We start from the raw sequence: 14,091 nt of genomic DNA, 5'->3' as shown, positions 1-14,091 counted from the left end.
TGAGTATTTGATTATACCCTGAATACGCATCCATAAAACTTAAAGTAGCGTAGCCTGATGCATTGTCTACTAAAGAGTCTATGGATGGTAGGGGGTAAGAATCCTTTGGGCATGCTTTGTTTAAATCGGTGAAATCGACGCACATGCGCCACTTACCGTTTTGTTTCCTTACCATTACCACATTGGCTAGCCATGTAGTGAATCTGATCTCTTTGATAAATTCAGCGTTGATGAGTTTTTGTGTTTCTTCTAGTGATGCTCTCCTCTTTTCTTCGCCGAGTTTTCATTTCTTCTGCTGTACTGGTCGGATTGCCGAGTTTATTGCTAGTTTATGACTGATAATTTGTGGATCAATGCCGGGCATGTCTGCAGGTTTCCAGGCAAAAAGCTCGGCGTTTTCTTGTAGAAAGGTTTTTATGGCCTGTAACTCAGCTGGGTTGATTGATGTACCTACATATGTAAATTTGTTAGGGTCATTATTAAAATACACTTTTTGTAGGTCATCGGATGGTTTTGGCCGCTCGAGAAAATCGGCTCTTGGGTCGAGGTCAGCTACTGTGTCTTCATTTTGTTTGAGTTCGACATTGTTGACTTGTTGTGTTGAGCGGTTTTGGAACTTCATGCTGGTGTTATAACACTGTCGGGCCTCTTTATGATCTCCATGGATTGTTGCAACCTGATCATCCTGCAGTGGAAACTTTACACAGAGATGGACGGTAGAGACAATGGCGCCGAACTTATTTAAAAAAGGTCGGCCAAGGATAAGGTTATATGGACTGAAACAGTCAACTACTAGATATTGAATATCATTAGTTTTTGAAAGAGGATGCTCACCCAGTGTGGTTTGTAACCACACTGATCCGAGTATTGGAACGCGTTCTCCCAAGAAGCCGACTAAGTCTCCTCCTGTGGACTGTAGCATGTTGTCGCTGAGCTTCATCTTTTGAAATGTGGAATAAAACAGAACATCGGCACTGCTCCCGGGATCCAAGAGTACTTTTTTCACTAATAGATCCCCTAGCTGGAGGGTGATTACCACAGGGTCGTCCAAATTTTGTATGTTGGAGTTAAAGTCGGCCTGTGTGAAGGTGACCTCTGGTTGTGGGTTATTGATTGCTACATCTTGCTTTGGTCCTTCTACCGAGCATATTGCTCTGAATGACCTTTTCCTTGCCGAGTTTGAGTATCCCCCACTTGCGTATCCTCCTGAAATACAATTGATTATACCTCGTGGTCTTTCATATTGGTTTGAAGATGCCTTCTCTTTTCCACGGTGTTGTTCAGAGAGGTCGTTTGTTGTGGAACTGGGGCCACGCTTTTGGATGTGACCACCAATGTATTTGTCTAGGTGGCCTTGTCTTGCTAGTCGTTCTAAGAGATCTTTGGCAACCACACAATCATCGGTATTGTGGCCGTGTTTTTGGTGAAAAGCGCAGTACTTTGATTTGTCTACATGCTTTGCATCCTGGTATGTGCCGGCCTTTCTTGGTGGCTTGATTAATTTGGAGTTTAAGATCTCCTTGATTATGTCCTCCCTCTTAGTGTTAAACTGCGTATAAGAATCAAATCGAGGTGTTAGTTTAAAACTTTTCTTAATGGTTGAGCTCTTATCTTCTTCGCAGAAGTGTGACTTGTCAGATTTCCGAGCTTGTCTGAGCTCCTCGATGTCAATTTGTCCTTTTGCTTTCTCTCGAAATTCTGCTAGAGTCTTCGGTTTTGCCACTGCGATCGTCTCCTGGAATTTCCCGGGTCGGAGGCCGCTTTTAATTGCATGCAGATGGACCTCGGGGTGGAGATCTGGTATGCTGATTGCGACCTTGGTAAAGTGAGTCATATAGTCCTTTAGGCTTTCGTTTGGTCCTTGCTTGATGGTGTTCAGGTAATCAGAGTCGTGCAAGTATATTGCAGATCCGGCGAAATGTTCTTCAAATAACTTCACCAACTGATGAAAGCGCGAAATGGAACCTGCAGGCAAAGCACACAACCAATCAAGTGCAGGACCGTCTAAATAATTCGGAAAACAACGACATAAGACTGTATCTGATGCACCATTGACGATCATTATTGATCGGAATTTCTTTATGAACTTCCTCGGATCTCCGAGTCCATCATAAGGCGTGAGGGTCAACGGCAGAGTGAACCTCTTCGGCAGTTCGAAGTTCATTACTTCTTCTGTAAAGGGGCCTACAAGGTCCCTGGAGGGTGATTACCACAGGGTCGTCCAAATTTTGTATGTTGGAGTTAAAGTCGGCCTGTGTGAAGGTGACCTCTGGTTGTGGGTTATTGATTGCTGTATCTTGCTTTGGTCCTTCTACTGAGCATATTGCTCTGAATGACCTTTTCCTTGCTGAGTTTGAGTATCCCCCACTTGCGTATCCTCCTGAAATACAATTGATTATACCTCGTGGTCTTTCATATTGGTTTGAGGATGCCTTCTCTTTTCCTCGGTGTTGTTCAGAGAGGTCGTTTGTTGTGGAACTGGGGCCACGTTTTTGGATGTGACCACCAATGTATTTGTCTAGGTGGCCTTTTCTTGCTAGTCGTTCTAAGAGATCTTTGGCGACCACACAATCATCGGTATTGTGGCCGTGTTTTTGGTGAAAAGCGCAGTACTTTGATTTGTCTACATGCTTTGCATCCTGGTATGTGCCGGCCTTTCTTGGTGGCTTAATTAGTTTGGAGTTCAAGATCTCCTTGATTATGTCTTCCCTTTTAGTGTTAAACTGCGTATAAGAATCAAATCGAGGTGTTAGTTTAAAACTTTTCTTAGTGGTTGAGTTCTTATCTTCTTCGCGGAAGTGTGACTTGTCAGATTTCCGAGCTTGTCTGAGTTCCTCGATGTCAATTTGTCCTTTTGCTTTCTCTCGAAATTCTGCTAGAGTCTTTGGTTTTGCCACTGCGATCGTCTCCTGGAATTTCCCGGGTCGGAGGCCGCTTTTAATTGCATGCAGATGGACCTCGGGGTGGAGATCTGGTATGCTGATTGCGACCTTGGTAAAGTGAGTCATATAGTCCTTTAGGCTTTCGTTTGGTCCTTGCTTGATGGTGTTCAGGTAATCGGAATCGTGCAAGTATATTGCAGATCCGGCAAAATGTTCTTCAAATAACTTCGCCAGCTGATGAAAGCGTGAAATGGAACCTGCAGGCAAAGCACACAACCAATCAAGTGCAGGACCGTCTAAATAATTCGGAAAACAACGACATAAAACTGTATCTGATGCACCATTGACGATCATTATTGATCGGAATTTCTTTATGAACTTCCTCAGATCTCCGAGTCCATCATAAGGCGTGAGGGTCAACGGCAGAGTGAACCTCTTCGGCAGTTCGAAGTTCATTACTTCTTCAGTAAAGGGGCCTACAAGGTCCTCGGATTCTTCTTTCTCGTCTTCGGGCTGCTGCTCTTCATGTTGAGCGGTTTCCGAAACATGAGTCGGTTGGGATTGATGTTCCTCATCCTCCGCCTGTTGGCGATGAGCATCATTGTGTTCAATCCGAGCATGATTTAGTTCAGCAATTTGAGCAGACATTATTTGGTTCTCGTCAGCCATCCGCTGATTAGCTTGTTGTAGCTCAGCTACCATTCGCATGAGTTCGGACAGTGACGGAGGCGGTACGTCAGCCATGGATGCAGATGGAAGTGATGGGACCAAAAGAAAAAATATGATTTCCTCGGCCCCACGGTGGGCGCCAATTGATCTTTCCTGGGAAATGGGTCGGCTTCAACTCATCGAGATTAGCCGAGCTATATGCTGCAAGGTTGGGCGTTCGCTCCTCAGAGTCTGAGTTCCTTATGTTCGTTGTAGATGTGAGGGTGCGAGCAATACAAAGGGAATGGAGTGTACCTGCAAAGGCACTCCAATGCTTAAGTCAGTTATGGTGTCAAGTTCAGGAAAAATATATCCAAAAAAGACATTTTACCTTCCTTTTATAGAAATATGTTCGTCCGTTACATTGTAGGTGATAAAATCGGTTTCGTAACTGATTTTATCTTTCCGTTTGGGACGTCGGTTATGATAATATTAACGCCACCGAGTTATGATGATGGTCAGTAACGGTTATGAGGCCGAGTTATAGCTCGTATTAATGGTGACCATATCACTAATCATATATTTAGAGTTGTGTTAGAATAGTTATATTTTCATATTAAAATTACGCAAAACAGGATGAAAATCAACAAAAAAGCAAAACTTGGTGGCATTAGGCTCAAAGAAGACAAGCTCAGCATCTAGGACACCAAGCTGGGCACCCAATTCTAGAGCCCGGCTCCAAGGATTAGTGCCCAGCTCCAAGAGTTGAAGCCTAGCGCTTTCATCCACTAGGAGGAAGAATAAAGGGCCAGTGCCCAACTCCAATAGAAGGCGCCCAGCTTCACCAATTTTCTATGTACTTGGAGCCCAACTCCAAGACCCGGAGCCCGGCTCCAAATGCATTTTTCACTCCTAGGAATCCAAATTTACTTCAAGCCTAATGCTCCTCACCAAGCCCAGTGCCAATGTATAACCAACTCCCAAGAAACTTCAATTCAATTGAAGATTTAAGATTTAAATAATTAGTTAGCAACAACCTCTTTTAGAAAGATAAGATTTGATTGTTAAGATTAGATTAGATTTGAATTTGAATATATCTTTTTCTTTAAAAGATAACATTAGATTAATTTTTGAATTTCAATTAATTAGGAAGTTAGATATAAATAAGTGAATAATAATGCAAATGAGTTATAACTCAAATATCATAATCTCTCCAAATTCACCTAAGAGGTCGCGGGTTCGAGTCTCCCTATCTTTGGTAAAAAAAATTAAATAAATAAGTGAATAATGTTCACAGAGGAGGGACAACACACACGGATAATACACCATCCACCTCTCTCAAGTTTAGTTGTTTTCTTCCCTACCATGAGCAACTAAACCTCTCTTATTAAAGGTTAGGGACTATTTATTTTTATGGATTAATAATGCAAGTGTTTTCTTTATTTTGATTCATGCTTCTCTACTTTTTCAAGATTGAATTTCATTCTTCATCAATAATGATCAGAAGTATTGAGAAATATTCTAATTTTGTTTTGAATTCCGTTATTACTTTGAGAGATTTAATATTGAAATTAGCTTGAAACTCAACTCATAATCTTTAATTATTTTAGAACTCGTTCTTGAATACGTGACATCTAATTCATCTAGGGATAGTATTTGAATATTGTGTGGCTTAAAATCAAAACCATTAGTAACCTCTTCTCTTGATTAGTCGACCAAGACATTGATGATTAATTAAGTTAAGAGAAATTAAATTGCCAAGACATTGGAATTTAATTATAAATGATTTGCTATGAAAAATTTTTGCATGAATCAAAGTGAGAAAATACAAGTATTGTTCTTCCTAAAAGGATTTAGAATCCCCAAAACTTTTAACATTCTCTATTTTGATTTCTTTCTAATTTTTTAAGCTTTCTCTTGTCTCTCAACTCTCTACTATTCTTGCTTCTAATTCAAGATCCACAATCCTCTTACCAAGATTTGATTGATCTAATTAGAGATTAAATTAGGCGTTGCTTGCATCAATCTGTTAATCTTCGTAGGAACGATATCCACTCACTTTTGTATCACTTGATACGATTTGGTACACTTACCAATAGTACGAGCCTATCAATTTTGGCTCATCAACCATGAAGCCCACTTGCAATATCTGAAGCTGGTTTTCGAGGTTCTCAAGAGTAACAAGCTATTCTTGAACAAAAAGAAGTGTTATTTTGAACGATCACAAGTGTAGTACTTAGGGCATATCATCTCAACATCAAAGGTAGTTGTAGATCCTAAGAAGATCGCAGACATGCAAGATTGGCCTAAGCCGTCAGATTTGAAAGGCCTAAGAGGATTCTTCAGATTAACCGAATACTATAGGCAATTTGTTAAAAATTATGGTAAGATTGCTTGGCCATTAACTCAACTCCTCAAGAAAGATAGCTTCAAGTGGGTGGAGAAGGCTCAAATTGCCTTTGAAGAATTAAAAGAGGCAATGACTACTCTGCCAATGCTAGCACCACCTTCTTTCCAAAAGATTTTTATCAAAGAAAATGATACTTCTGACAAAGGAGTAGAATTTGTCTTAATGCAAGAAGGTAGACCGGTGGCTTGTGTGAGGAAAAAAATTTTAGAAAGAGCACAAGACAAGTCTGTCTGCGAAAGAGAACTCATGGCAATAGTGTTGACAGTTCAACGGTGGAGACACTATCTTTGGGGCAACATTTTATAGTGCATACTGATAAAAGAAATTATTAAATATCTGCTGGATCAACGAATGGTAGGGGAAGACCAACAAAAATGGATGACAAAATTGTTGGGATATGACTTTAAGATCAAGTATAAAGCTGGCGCTGAAAATAGGGTAGCCAATGCATTGTTGAGAAAACTCAATTTCTCATCCCTCACCATCACAGTAACAGCAGTAGAATAGGATGAATTGGAAGATGAAGTGCAAGCTGTTGACAAACTCCAAGGCATTATTCAAGAACTTTTGTAATGAAAAGACACTCAGTCGGGGTTCAAACTTAAACATGGAAAGCTGTATTACAATGGCAGATTGGTGATTCCAAGAAACTCCAAGAGGATTCTACAAATTTTGAAAGAATTTCCTAATACAAAGGTGGATGGACATTTTGAATACTTTTGGACCTACACGAGAATTTTCGAAGTGATGTATTAGGAAAGAATGGAAAGACAAATTCAGCAATACATCAAAGAATGTGTGGTGTGCCAACGAAATAAGCATCAGATGTTGTTGCCTGCTGGCCTTTTACAATCATTGCCAATTCCTACAAATGTTTGGTTTGATGTATCTATGGACTTCATTGGGGGATTACCTAAGACTCTGGAAATGGACACTATCTTGCTGGTTGTGGATAGAATGACTAAATATGCTCATTTTTTTGCTCTAGCACTCTTACACACACAAGGAAGTAGCTGATTTGTTTGTCAAAGAAGTAGTGCGACTTCATAGTTTCCCAAACTCAATTGTTTCAGATTGAGATAAATTATTCATGAGCAATTTTTGGGGTGAGTTGTTCAAGGAAGCTAGAACTACTCTCAAGAAGAGTTCAGCTTATCATCCATAAACGGATGGCCAAAGTGAAGTTGTCAATAAATGTTTGGAAAAAACTACTTAAGGTGTCTTATAAGTTTCAAGCCAAGACAATAGCCTAAATGGCTAGCTTGGGCAGAATATTGGTATAACACCAACTATCATAGCTCTCTTCAAATGTCCCCTTTTAAAGCCTTCTATGGTAGAGAACCTCATGTGCTCTTGAGAGGTAGAGCAGAAATAGTGGTAGAAAAAGTTATGGTCCTCCTAGAAGAAAGAAATCGAAAGATTGATGAGCTCAAATTTCAACTTGAAAAAGCCCAAAACAAAATGAAAACATATACTGGTCAGAAAAGGCGGGATGTGACCTATAAGAAAGGGGAGAAGGTGTATATTAAGTTGCAGCCATATAAGATGCAAGCACTTGCCAAAAGGATCAATCAAAAGCTTAGTTCAAGATATTATGGGCCATTTGAGATATTAGAAAGAGAGGGACAAGTTTCATATCGGTTGAACTATCAGAAACAACTAGAATTCATCCTATTTTTCATGTTTCTCTATTGAAAAAGTGTATTAGCTCGAATATCCAGCCACAACCACTTCAAGAAGCTATTTCGAAAGAATGCGAGCTTTAAGCTCAACCAGAAGAAGTCCTCCAAGTTTGCACCGATGCAGCAGGATAGCTCATAGTATTGATCAAATGACAAGATTTACCAGAATTTGAAAATTCATGGGAGTTGGGCACTGAAATTCAGAAGGTATTTCCTTCTTTCCACCTTGAGGACAAGGTGGCTTTTTAAAGGAAGGGTTTTGTTGAATATCCTAGAAAAAATAGTGCAAAAAGAAATAAAAGATAAAGGAAAGAGAGCAAATAAGCTCATCATTAGGGATGGAAAGACTCTCCCTTTGCCTTTTAATCATTCCAGAAAAAAGATGAGATAAAGAGTTGTGGGTAGGGCATAAACAAGCTATATGATTAATGAATAAAAATGATTACAGCATGGGAGTGAATTATTTAGCATGGGAGTGAACTATTTTAATTAGAAGACAACACTATTGATGACTGCTCATCGTTAGTAGTTTTTAGAATTCTTTTTCATTTGTTTTCTAGTGAAATTTTGTAATTAATCAAGTATTTGGAGTTATGTTAATGTTATTGTATTTTCAGAAATTGTTGTCTCAATAATCAAGAATTAAGGACCTTTTAACAAGAAAATACAAAGTCAGTTTAAAGACGGTCCAATCGGGGCATCAATCCGAACGCCCAGCCTTCAAGCATGGACGCCCGGCAGCCGAGCATGCAAGCTCGGCGGCTACAACAAAAGCCCGGCGTGCCTCCTTATTTTGGCACGCACGCCCGGTGGCCCTCCTCCAATTTGATGCACGTCTAGCGGCCATGAAGCCCTGGAGGCTTATTTGGGCTTACGCCCAAATTTGAAGATAGAAACCTAGTGTACATAAACCTCAACTCCCAGAATGCAATATTATTAAGGCCCAATCTCAATTATACAAATCATAAGAAGCCTTAATCTCATCCAAAGATTTAAGATTCAAGAGATTAGTCATCATTAATGCCTTCTAGAAATATAAAGATTTGGTTGTTAGGATTTATTTTTAGATTAGATTTGAATTATTGTTTTTATTTGAATTTGAAATAGGTAGTTAGCTATCTTATCCTTTGAAAGATAAGATTAGATTGAGTTTTTCAATTTGAATTCTAGATAGAACTTAGAATATAATAAGTGAACAAGGTTCACAAGAGAGATCATCATCCATCAGGGGATTACACACCTCTCTCATCATTAAGATTAGTTTTTTTCTATCATGAGTAACTAAACCTCCCCTGTTGAAGGTTAGGAGCTCTTTTTATCATGAGTAACTAAATCTCCCCTGTTGAAGGTTAGGAGCTCTGTTTGGTTTTAGAATTAATAATATAAGTATTTTCTTTATTTTAATTCATGCTTCTTTACTTTTTTAAGATTGAGTTTTGTTCTTCATCAATAAGGGTTAGAACTATTGCAAAATATTCTAAATCTGTCTTAGATTCTAATTTTATATTTGGGAAAATTAAAATTAGAATTAGCTTAAAACTCATCTCACAATCTTCAATTATATAGATCTAGTTTGAAATAAATGACATATAATTTGGCTAGTGATAGTTCTTGAAGGTTGTGTGGCTTAAAATTGAAACCGTTCTTCACCTCTTCTCTTGATTAGTTGACCAAGGAATTGGTGATTAATTGGGTTTAGAGAAATTAAATCACCAAGGGATTGGATTTGGTTATACATGATTTACTGTGAAAAGATTTTTTCATAAATTAAATAAAAAAGCATAAGTATTGTTCTTCCAAGAATCAAACATCTCTGAAGCCTTCAAAATTCTCATCTACTAATTTTCTTCCAACTTCGAATCATTTTCTCATTCTCTTCTTCTTTGTTTCTTCTCTTCTTCAAGATCCACAATTCATAATCTAAGGTTTGATCGATCTAATTGGAGATTTGATTAGACGCTGCTTGCCTCGATCCGTTAATCCTCGTGGGAACGATACCACTCACCATGGTATTATTTGAACGATCTATTGTACTTGCGAGTATCCGTGAGTTCTAATTTTCGCTCATCAACTACATAAAGAAAGAGAGGAAGGGAGAAGAGGAAACCAGCATTTGCTCAGTATCCGTCAGCATTTTCGCTCACCAGAAAATTGAGGCCAAAGGGCTCTTATGCCCAGAACCTAGGAGTGTGATAGAACTCTACAATTTCCTATTTTGTATTTCAAATTCTGTTCTTTCTATTTTCTGTAATAAAGAAGTTACTAAGAGAATGAAATTTCACTAAATTTATCTCAAAACTCAACTTCTTGACTAGCATTAAAGGTGTGAAATCAGAATTTCAAATACCAATTTTTATACTCTCTATTCTATTTCTATCTCTTCTCAAAATGGTTGAAACACGAAAAAAGACTGTATTTTTGTCCCCCATCTTCAACCACTTGACCTTGGCCTTCTAACCTTAATATTTCTCTTCATGTCTCCATAACTGTTTTATTTTACTTTGCACCTCTTTAATTTTCTCCTATTGTCTATTTGAAATGTTAGAGGACTATAAATTATGTAATTTTAGTTTTAGTTTATCAATCTCTTTCTCAGCCCTTTTGAAAGTATTTTTGCTCCATTTTTTAACTCTCTTTTACAACTTTTCATTCTTCTTGTAATATTAGCCCAATTTTTGCCATCATTCCTGTCCTCTATATTCCATCTTTTCTTGATAATATTTTTCATATTCTTGATTATTAGCCCAAAATGCCTCAAAATTAAAGTACTGATTCCTTATCTCCTCTAATTTTAAACAAAGAACAATAGAAGAATGGTCAAAATTTACAGTAGGTAAAGCAATTAATAATGCATGTTGAAATCTTCTTCTCCATTCTCAATTAACCATCTTCCTATCTATTCTCTCTTTAATCACAACGCCATTTCTTAGATTACTAAACCATGTGACTTTAGCCGCTTTTAGATCTATATCCATAAGTGCACTATTGTCCACAAAAATTCTAAAATCCTAAATTTGCCTTCTAAGTCTCATTTGCAAGCCTATCTTTTCTTCTTGGTCTAGAATTTCATTAAAGTCTCTTATGATTAATCTCGGTTCACTTTTATTTGTTATTTCCGCTGTTATTTCTCTTCACTGCTTCTTTCTTTTTCTAGGATCCGGATGTCCATACATAAACGTAGTTTTCCTTCCTCACTATTTTTATATTTAATATTTGCTTTAATAAAATTAGAACACCAAGCACAAACCTTAACATTAACATTAGCATTTTAAAATAAACCAAGGCCCAGGACAAGTTCCGGAATTTCATACAAAACATATTATCAAAGTGTAATGTTCTTCTAATCCTATCTATACTACTTTCTTTAGCCTTAGTCTCAAGAAGAAATAAAATGGACAGCTTTATTGTTTTACATAGATGTTGTATTTCTGCAACTATCACGGGTGCCACCAACCCGCGACAGTTCCAACTAATCATAGTCATGGCTGAGGGTGGGGCATGATTCAACCCACCTCCTCAACCATGAGATCATTTACCTAAATCGTCTGTCTCTTGTTTGAGTTTATCATTTTCTTATCTTTCTCTTTGTTGTGAATTGTCTCTTCTAGCATGAGCAGATCATTTTCTCTCTTTTTTTTAAATACAGAAGCTACTGTTAATATTTTGAATCAACTCTATCTCTCACTGCTTTGTTTTCTCTTTCTCTGGATTACTATCTTCATATTCTTCATCTTCTTCTTCCACCGCCAGCTCCTCAAATAAAAGTCCCCATCTTTAGTGTTTTGTTTAAAAATCCTATTGAATTTTTTTACATAATCATCTTCCTTATGTTTTTCCTACTTCTCCAAATAACCTCTCTGCCAGTAGCCAATTTCTTTTTCACGTCCTGTGCAACCCCTCCTTCTTTTGAATACTCTTCAACTATCCTTTTTTTTTTTGCTACCCCATTTCTCTCTTAAAATGTTCTTGATTGATCTATTATTGCTTTTTTTTTTGTCAAGGATTGATCTATTATTGCTTGGGTTCATTACTGATTGCTTAACTTGGGCCTCATCATATTTGTGTCTATTGCTCATTTTTTATCTGCTAGTTTCTCTCTAATCTACTGATTGGACTCTATGTTCTCACTTGTCCTGCTTGCTTTAGCATCAAGCTGGCCCATATTCATGTTAGAAGGATTAGTTCTTTTTTCAGCCCCAAAATGTAGTTTTTCTCCCTCCCTTTCACTTGGACCTTCTATATTGTGGCCTATTTTTATAATTTGCTTCTCTTTAAATGATTTTAAAATTCCTTCCAAGAATGCAATCAGATCTAAATCTTCGCTATCCTGATTTTTGTTGGTTATCCCCTGATTTTTGGGGATATTTCCCACCTATTTTGCCGCTTTTTCTTTTTCATGTGAGAAAGAGGGGAGTGTATCTCACAATAAGAGATGAGTTTTACGCTGGTATGGTTTAAATAATTCGGACCCTCCGATTTGTTTCATTTTTTAAACCAACAATCAGAAATTGGAAGGTTCGATTTGTGATTTCAAAAATAAAAAAAATTTTAATGTTGAAATCGGACCGTCCGATTTTTATTTTAAAAAATAAAAAAAATAAAAAAAATAAAAAATACAAAACGGACCCTCCGATTTGTAATATATTTTTTTCTTCAAATAAATCGGACCCTCCGATTTGTAGTTTATTTTTTCTTCAAACAAATCGGACCGTCCGATTTGAATAAAACACCATAGAAAAAAAAACACCAAATCTTCTAATAACAATGTATTACACATATATTTAAACAATATAAAAAAAATTAGCCCTATTCTGCAGTCTTCAAAATTTGCAATTCTCTATTTTTTTGTTTACCTATAGTTTCTTCCCCTAATTTCTGGTTAAGTCTTTCTATTTTTCTGTTCAGCTACAGTTTTTTCCCTTAATTAGAATGATAACAATGTCATTAACTTCATTTAATCACACAAAGAAAAGACAGGACATTATGCAAGTGCCTGCATTGCCAAAAGTGTTGTCACTTCTTCGACGGTATGACGGACACGCGTCTAGTAATGATAGTATACACATAATTTCAACACCTTCATCAAGATAGCAAGATCCAAAAAAAATTAAATCTTGTAAACTTCGTCATTTAAATATTCTTAGCTAATGAATAAAGAGTGATAATATCACAACAAAATAAAACTTGTCCTCAAAATGCTCTCTAGACCTCGCTTCTTTCCATAGCTCTGAACTTATGCTTTGTTTGGATGTTTGATGGAAAATAAGAGGAAAGAAAATGGGAGGAAAGAAAATGAAAGGAAAAAAAATGAAAAGAAAAATAGATTTTTTTGTATGTTGTTTGGATGTAGAGAAAATAGATGGAAAGAAAAGAAGAGAAAAAATTATAATAGAATAAAATTACTTTATTATCCTTACATATATTATATATAAATTATAATTTATTAATGTATTTAAATTATTTTTTTAATAAAAAAATCTTTCAAATTATTTTTCAAAATTTTAAATATTATAAACAAAAGGTTATATATTTATTTTTCAAACAAATACATATAATAAAACACTATTTAAAAGAAAAAATTAGAGTGAGTTAAGAATTTTATTTTTTGTTATTGAAAGGGCAAATATAGAATTTAATATTGTTTTTCATTCCTTTGCAGTTTTCATCGTAGGAATGAGATGAAAAATTTTATATGGACCCCACACTTACTTTTTTGTTTTCCATCTATTTTCCACTCTAAACCAAACAAAGTAAAATGGACTTTTCTATTCATTTTCTCCCCTTTCATTTTCCTTCCTTTCAAAATCTGCTGTTCCAAACAAAGTGTTAGTTCTTATTACTTTGCTAGGAGAGTTGTCACTATCATCAGACTTAGACAGCGGTGACCTTCCTACTCTTTGTTCTATCATATTTTTTTTTATTTTTATTTTATTTTATTTTCTTATTTTTTCTCCTTCCTCTTATCTTCTTGTTTTTTTTTTCTATGCTTTATTTTCCACCCTTCCTTCATCTCCTTTTTTCCTTTTTTTTTTTCGGGTACTTATTCTTTTTTTCCTGCTTTCCGATTTTATGAGTTTGAAATCTCATTTTTCAATAATTTTGTAGTTTTTTAGTTTGATTTTTTTATTTTTAAATTTTCAATAAATTCATGTGGCGTATTTTCTCTTCTTTTGTAGTGTTTTGTCTCTCTCTCTTTTTCATTGGTGTGTAGATACTATTTAGATTTTGAAAGATACATCTAAGATAATATTTTGTTTGTTAAAATATTTTCATATCAGAAAAAGATTCAGATTTATTCAAAGAAGAAAAGAATATATCTCACCATTGAAGTACTTTATGTCGTACTTTTAAAAACAAAAGATATTAGGATTTATCTCTATTTTCATAGGCAGGATTCTATGAAATTAAATATTGGACTCATTTTCCAGTTTTAGTTCAACATAGAGAATATTTGGTTTTATTTTTTAGA

At 36.2% G+C, this 14,091-nt stretch overlaps 2 protein-coding genes across 2 annotated transcripts; both read right to left on the bottom strand.

Moving 5' to 3' along the window:
* On the bottom strand, positions 284-2,062 carry LOC107636858. The gene has a single exon (XM_016340331.1). The coding sequence runs from the start codon at positions 2,060-2,062 to the stop codon at positions 284-286; it is 1,779 nt and encodes a 592-aa protein (XP_016195817.1).
* LOC107636859 lies at positions 2,109-3,626 on the bottom strand. Its single transcript, XM_016340332.1, has 2 exons — positions 3,224-3,626; positions 2,109-3,139 (listed from the first exon to the last, which is right to left on the bottom strand). Exons 1-2 carry the CDS (start codon positions 3,624-3,626, stop codon positions 2,109-2,111), a joined length of 1,434 nt encoding a protein of 477 aa, XP_016195818.1.

Source organism: Arachis ipaensis, chromosome B04 (assembly GCF_000816755.2).
Source record: "Arachis ipaensis cultivar K30076 chromosome B04, Araip1.1, whole genome shotgun sequence".
Taxonomy (NCBI): domain Eukaryota; kingdom Viridiplantae; phylum Streptophyta; class Magnoliopsida; order Fabales; family Fabaceae; genus Arachis; species Arachis ipaensis.
Note: the sequence above shows the minus strand (reverse complement) of the source record. Positions and strands in the feature narration are given on the sequence as shown.